This window comes from Giraffa tippelskirchi, chromosome 4 (assembly GCF_054371585.1).
Source record: "Giraffa tippelskirchi isolate mGirTip1 chromosome 4, T2T-mGirTip1v1.2.pri, whole genome shotgun sequence".
Classification (NCBI taxonomy): Eukaryota; Metazoa; Chordata; class Mammalia; order Artiodactyla; family Giraffidae; genus Giraffa; species Giraffa tippelskirchi.
Window position 1 is genome coordinate 129,119,351 of NC_137278.1, and position 7,204 is coordinate 129,126,554.

General features: G+C 46.8%; 1 protein-coding gene across 1 annotated transcript; it reads left to right on the top strand.

Annotated features, from left to right (window-relative positions):
- The first annotated feature begins 640 nt into the window (after positions 1-640).
- Positions 641-5,875, top strand: LOC145503717 (keratin, type II cytoskeletal 6A-like). The gene is made up of 9 exons (XM_081483844.1): positions 641-1,180; positions 2,066-2,280; positions 2,622-2,682; positions 2,822-2,917; positions 3,044-3,208; positions 3,689-3,814; positions 4,635-4,855; positions 5,073-5,107; positions 5,218-5,875. The coding sequence occupies exons 1-9, from the start codon at positions 641-643 to the stop codon at positions 5,472-5,474; spliced, it is 1,716 nt and encodes a 571-aa protein (XP_081339970.1). The 3' UTR covers positions 5,475-5,875.
- Positions 5,876-7,204: the final 1,329 nt, after the last annotated feature.

Below are 7,204 nucleotides of genomic sequence, written 5' to 3' on the forward strand. Positions count from 1 at the left end.
GATAGGGAATTGCATAAGAGTGTAGAAGAAATAAGGCTGACCATGAGAAATTAATTTTTATAAAATCTAGTGATAGGTATACAGAGACCCATTTATATTGCAAATCTACATACCTACCTGTGGGAAATTTTTAGGGAAAGCAAAAAAAGTCATGTTTAACTTCTGTAATTAATGACAAACACTAATAATTACAGTCACAGAAAAAGCATTAGGTATTTTGCTCTCCAGGATCTCTGGCTGGTGGGTGAAACACCACAGGAGAAGAACTCTACATTTCATGCACGAGCATAACGTGGAGAACATTTGTGTGAGGTGCTGACTAACTCCCAGATCAGGGAGGTGAGACTCGTCTTACTGTTCTCAGAGCTGTCAAAGCTGGAAGGCAGGAGAAATTTTCCCTGACTAAAGGAAACCAAAAATGCAATCTTCATATTTCATAACTTTTCTAATAAACCAGATGTGATCTCACTCTTTGTAAAGCCTGGCCCTTCCCAACCTGCAGGCTCACCTTCCAGGACTGAGCCCAGCCCATTTTCTCCATATATAAGCTGCTGCCGGGAAGCTCCTCTCACAGACCTGCTCCTCTCAGCCCTACAATCTACCCCTCGCTCCTTCCTCAGTCTCGTCTTCTTCAGGAACCATGTCTTACAAATCCATCGTGAAGACCCAAAGCAGCAGCCGCAGGGGCTTCAGTGCCGGCTCAGCCAGAGTCCCTGGGGTCTGCCGCTCTGGCTTCAGCAGCGTGTCCCTGTCCCGCTCCAGGGGCAGTGGCGGCCTCGCTGGAGTGTGTGGAGGAGCTGGCTTTGGCAGCCGCAGCCTCTATGGCCTGGGGGGCTCCAAGAGGATCTCCATCGCAGGGGGCAGCTGTGTCATCGGTGGTGGATATGGTGGCAGAATTGGAGTTGGCTATGGCTTTGGAGGTGGAGCCGGGAGTGGATTTGGTTTCGGTGCTGGGGCTGGTAGTGGCTTTGGGCTTGGTGGTGGAGCTGGCTTTGGAGGTGGCTATGGGGGCTCTGGCTTCCCTGTGTGCCCCCCTGGAGGCATCCAAGAAGTCACCGTCAACCAGAGTCTCCTGACTCCCCTCAACCTGCAAATCGACCCCACCATCCAGCGGGTGAGGACTGAGGAGAGGGAGCAGATCAAGACCCTCAACAACAGGTTTGCCTCCTTCATCGACAAGGTGAGCCGGGAGCATCTGCCCCCAGTGGGGATTGCAGAGTGCCCAAGAGACCCAACTAATGTCCTACCGGGGGGGAGACTCGGGGGAGAGGGTGGTGGGACTCAGGCGAGCTCTCCACTGGGATACAGGACAGGCTCCATGTGGACTGCAGGCAGAAGGTGATGGAAATCATTTATAACTACTCATCCCTCACATGGCCCTATTCCTGCCGAGGGAATAGTCACAGTTTTTGATAATCCTGAAGGAAAGAACAGGAAATGAGAGAATGCAATCAGATGGCTTGATCTTCTGGATGGTCTAAGAAAGTTGAAAGGGTTTTGCAGTGGAAACTGCATTTGAGTCATAGATGGATGCTGGAGGGAGGAAAGAAAGCAAAAAGCAAAAGGGAATTTGAGGAGAAACAACTCAAGTATATATCCAAAGAAATACTCACCTATAGAACCAGAAAATGAGCCTTAAAGGACTTTGCTTTAGCAGGATTCATGCACTATATGGGAAACAAGATTAAATCCAACCATTAATAGAATTGGAATCTAATCATTAGATTATAAACATCTGATATCCCTTTAACTGAAGCATGTGCTTTGTAAAAACTCTGTGCAGTATGAGAAAAATGCAATGATAAATTACATTTGTGCTTGTCCTTGTCAATAGGAAGACAGGAAGGGGTGAAAGTCACTGACAGTCTCCATAAGACAGAGGGAGGAACATCTGACAGCTCCCTGGGGAAACTTGGCCATGAGACCTGTGTGGTGTGAAGCTAAGGAGTCAGGGGAGCAGAACTGTCAGCCTCTGTACAGGCTCTGGAGCAGCCCAGCACCACCAGACCACCAGATCGGCCTGGGGACTTGTCAACTCACAGATAACCATCTTGTTTCCCTGCAGGTCCGATTCCTGGAGCAGCAGAACAAGGTACTGGACACCAAGTGGACCCTGCTGCAGCAGCAGGGCACCAAGACCGTGAGGCAGAACCTGGAGCCTTTGTTTGAGCAGTACATCAACAGCCTCAGGAGACAGCTGGATAGTATCCTTGGGGAGAGAGGCCGCCTGGACTCGGAGCTCAGGGGGATGCAGGACACCGTGGAGGACTTCAAGAACAAGTGAGTTACAGGAGAGAAAACACCTTAGATTACTGAAGCCCACACTTCAGTCTATTGGATGACCAGGTCCAAATGAGGGCATGATTCTTAGTAAAACATGTTAACAGACATGACATTACAGTTGTTATTAAACACAAACCCTGAAGAACAAAAGGGCCATAAAAGTTGAATGGGAAGAGTAATGGAGTAAAGAAATTAGAAACCACAAGCTATATACTTTAGGCTTATTGACAAAAGTCTCATTTGTATATATCCATTCTGGGAAGTGGAGATCCCAGGCTGCTTTTTCTTGTATCATCTTCACCCCGGACTCAATAGGATTTTATTCCTTTTAATTCCAGATATGAAGATGAAATCAACAAGCGCACGGCAGCAGAGAATGAGTTTGTGAAACTGAAGAAGGTAAGATGGGTCAGATCAGGGGCTCATGCTCCTTTCCTGAAGGAGATGATTCTGAGAAAAGAATCATCAAGGACACTAAAACAGGAGCAGACTGGGCAGGAGGGCTCATCTGATCGCAGTCTGTTGGCTTCTTCCCCAGGATGTGGATATTGCGTACATGAACAAGGTTGAACTACAAGCCAAGGTAGACGCTCTCACAGATGAGATCAACTTCCTAAGAACCTTCTATGATGCTGTAAGTATCTCTCCACATTCTGTTTTATTGCCTTTAAAGAGATTTGTGAAGAGTGGAATATCTTTGGTCTAGGTACCTCTCTAAACACCATGACCAAAGATGATCGGATGATCTCTTGTTCTTCAGGAACTGGCTCAGATGCAAACCCACATCTCAGACACTTCTGTGGTCCTCTCCATGGACAACAACCGCAACCTGGACCTGGACAGCATCATTGCTGAAGTCAAAGCCCAATATGAGGAGATTGCTCAGAGGAGCCGGGCTGAGGCTGAGTCCTGGTACCAGTCCAAGGTGAGTGGTGAGGTGGCAGCTGATGAAGAATCCCTGTGCCTCCTCTGTGAACATCAATGCAGCTAGAGACTTCAGCGGGGAAGCTACAACTAAGCTACAACTAAGAAGTGGGGGACCTCTCAAAAAACATGTACCCTGAACTAACAGGGTAGATCTTTTGGGTAATTATGTCCAAATCTCGTAGGTCAATAACCCAAGTTAGGATGAAAGCTAATGTAGATCAAGGTCAGTTACCTTTGTTTTAGCTTTCTTTCAATGCTGACTCTCAGCAACAGTACAGAACATTGCTTGTCCTGAAGAGAACCAGTCAGTCAGTGGTCCTATCAAGGATGGTGTGTGATTGGTGAAGAGTGTCAATGACCTAGTAACACCAGTTTTCTTTAAATGTCTTGTGGAAAACCATTAGATTCAATTTGGAAAACCTTGATTAGTGTCATATAAAGCCCATGGACACCCCCGTTGTCTCCCCCTGGTTTATAGTACGAGGAGCTGCGGGTGACAGCGGGCAGACACGGCGATGACCTGCGCAACACCAAGCAGGAGATCTCTGAGATCAACCGCGTGATCCAGAGGCTGAGATCTGAGATTGACCACGTCAAGAAGCAGGTACAGTGGGGACCATGGAAGAGAAAACATCCTTTCCTTCCTAGGCTATCAGGTATCATCAAACACCATATGGGAAATTCTTGGGCACTGAGAGAAAAGCAGAGAGAGAAGGACATGTCATGGTTGAGTTTCCCTAGGTTAGAGAGATGGAGCCCAACTCAAGAGCTGGAAACAAACTCAGGATAGGACGAGCCTCAGCTGGTCAGAGGTTCATACACGCAGTCTAGAGGCAGTGAAATGAGATTCCATAAGGAGACTGATTGAGTTGGGGATGCAAAACACAGGTTGGCAAAGAAAAGCTCAGGCTAGAAAATGTGGGAAAGAATGCTGCAAATATGCTCATACTCCATGTGAAAAAAGAATCTGAGAAAAGACACAGGACAAATGAGAGTTGTTCAAAAAAATCTGTAAAGTGAAAGGAAGGTGAGGTCTCAAGAGTTTGAGATAAAATCGTCTTTCAGTGAGGATGTTTGTGGTTTTGTATAAGTTATTGTACATCCATGTGAACTTATCCTAAGTGTCAACATTCAAAACTGGACAGTAGGTCCATTTCTTCCCATGTTCCCTGGTCTTCAGTCTGCTGTGGTATCTTCCAGCCCCATCACCATTTGGGTGGTTAATAGAGAAGGGAATAGATTTTTCTTAAAGGACTCCAAGATTAGTTAAGGTTTGTAGAATGGAGAAAGACTGGACAAAAAGAATCAAACCTCCATTTCCATGAGATCTGGCCTCTAGAGCTCTTCCTCTCTGGGAAAGTAGAACTATGCTTCCTCTCCCCTGGAGTCCAGATGCAGGTTAATCTGCCCCTCCTCCCCTCTAGTGCGCCAGCCTGCAATCTGCCATTGCCGACGCTGAGCAGCGTGGGGAGCTGGCCCTCAAGGACGCCAGGAGCAAGCTGATTGACCTGGAGGATGCCCTGCAGAAGGCCAAGCAGGACATGGCACGGCTGCTGAAGGAGTACCAGGAGCTCATGAATGTCAAGCTGGCCCTGGATGTGGAGATTGCCACCTATAGGAAGCTGCTGGAAGGCGAGGAGTGCAGGTGAGTAACTCACACAACATCCTCAATCATCTGGCTCCATCTCCAAGAAGTCCAGCCAATGAGCCCAAGTGGAAGGCACGCTAGTGGTGGTCATAGTGCTACTCCCAGAAGAGCACTTTGAAGGCAGGTTCCTGGGGACTCTCCTCACTCGGAGGTTTCCCACAGCCACCCAGCTGTGGCTCTGGGTCTCATCATGGCTGTGTCTTCTCTCTCCTAGGCTGAGTGGGGAAGGCGTTGGGCAAGTCAACATCTGTAAGTATCTTCACCTGCCCCATCCCTTGCCCTTGTGTCCCTCTGACTGGACTCTGTGTGACAGAGTGAGCTCACCATCTTGTCCTGACCTTGTCCCTTTGCCTCCACAGCCGTGGTGCAGTCCACTGTCTCTGGTGGCTATGGCGGTGCCAGTGGCTATGGCGGTGCCAGTGGTCTCGGCAGTGGCTTAGGCGTATGCGGAGGAAGTGGCTACTCCTACAGCAGTGGTCACAGCCTTGGAGGTGGCTTCAGTTCTGGCAGTGGCAGACTCATAGGGGGTGGCTTCTGCTCCTCTGGGGGCAGCAGTTCCACCATCAAATACACCACCACCTCCTCCTCCTCCAGCAAGAAGAGCTACAAGCACTGAAGTCCTGTCATGGGCTCAAGCTCCCACAATGTCTCAGGCTCCCTCAGTTGCTTTGCTCTCTCCTCCAGTTGCTTTCTCTTTCCTGCTTCCTTTTCTTTCTTCTTGAATTAGAACTGAAGTTACTGAGTGTCCTCATCTCCTCTCTCCCAAAACCTGTTGCAACTGAGCTTCCATTGTTCACCATTGGAAGGTCGCTACTTGGTTCCTAGGCCAGACAGGGCTATCCCACTTACTTTCCACTGGCTCAGGAGATCCCATCTCAGAGATGTTGTGTTCCTCCCTTGCAGTTATTGTGAAAGCACAAGTGACTAGTTCTATGATGTACAGGGTTTGTATCTCTGTGTTGCTTCCTCTGCTCTTTGCTCACTTGTATTGCTAAATAAAGCAGATTTATCATATAATGTGTGGTTTCACATAGCCTTTCTTTGTCACCAATGGTTCTTGAGGTTTTCATGTGACAAATGAAGCATACTTCTCAGGCATTAAGCACATTCCCCACCCCCATGCACCTCACTCCTTCCTGTAGAGAACTTCAACAAACAGCAGCTTGGGATACTGACAATCAGCTTTCTCTCACAGATACAATTTAATCCAAATGTTTGGCAAGTGTAATGGGAGGACTCTGGTCCAGCATCATGTATACTCTGCTTTTTATTGTTGGGGTCAACTGTAATGAATTAGTTTCTCCTCCTAAGACCACTCAACCCACACTCAAGGAATCAAGTCTTAATGTTCATTAGAGGAATCATGCTTCTGGCCCATCAGAGCAGAACAACATTTAGCAATTAAATAAGATATTTGATTTTTAGTTAGAGTTAACTTCCTGACGAACAAACTTGCCTGAGAAAGTATATCAAGGATAATTAAAGTGTATATACTTCTAAACCGAAACTCTATTTCTGTATATGTATCCTGAAGAAATAGTACAAACACAGGAAGAAGTATATACATGGATGTGAATTCCAACCATCTTCCCAGCATGGAAAAACTGAAGATGGGATAGTTGGTCAAATTCAGCAGAGAACTCATATGCTGGTTTCTTAAAGTTTGAAGGCAAAATAAGAATGGTAATGTCCACCTTCTCACACCCTAACACTCTCTAGGAGATGGATGAACCTGAGGCTTTCATCTCTCTGGTGTCTCTGGCTGCTGTGACTTCTCTGAATGGGGATAATTTAAACTCAAGATATGGTGCAAGGCTCCTCATTCATTGGTGCTGCCTTTTGGCCATACCAGTCCCTACTTACTCATGAGTGACCATTATCTCCTTTGCCCCCAGGCTCTTACATCACAAGAGAAAGTTTCTTGGTTTCAATAGCATGGAGAGGGTGCCTCTGGATCCTCTTATCAGTATACTGCTATGTTCACATATAACCATTCCCCCAACGAAGTAGGCAGCTTCTCATACTGGTACCTCCTCACTCTCCCCAGAACTTCCCCAACAGCAGGTATGTGATGACTGGGTTCCAAAATCTATGCCCACTTAGTGTCTGTATCATTATATACCTATGAGCAGTAATGGAAAGAAAATACTGACTAGGAAAAATACATAGACTACAACAATGAATAATAAACAGATTGCAAAATAATATGTAGACATGGATTTATCTAATTAAAATCTTAAGGTACCGGTGTTGATTGCAAAATAGCAGACTGGAAAGCACCAAACTCTCCTTTTGCTAAAGAAACATTGAGAAAACAACCAGAAGCTGTCTGAACATTGTAGGAGC

What these genes read in the sequence shown, in the direction of transcription:
- LOC145503717 (XM_081483844.1), top strand. Translation starts at nt 641, where the DNA reads ATGTCTTACAAATCCATCGTGAAGACCCAAAGCAGCAGCCGCAGGGGC. An exon ending in TTGCCTCCTTCATCGACAAG is followed by an intron (nt 1,181 to 2,065) that starts GTGAGCCGGGAG and finishes GTTTCCCTGCAG; the next exon opens with GTCCGATTCCTGGAGCAGCA. An exon ending in GTGGAGGACTTCAAGAACAA is followed by an intron (nt 2,281 to 2,621) that starts GTGAGTTACAGG and finishes TTTTAATTCCAG; the next exon opens with ATATGAAGATGAAATCAACA.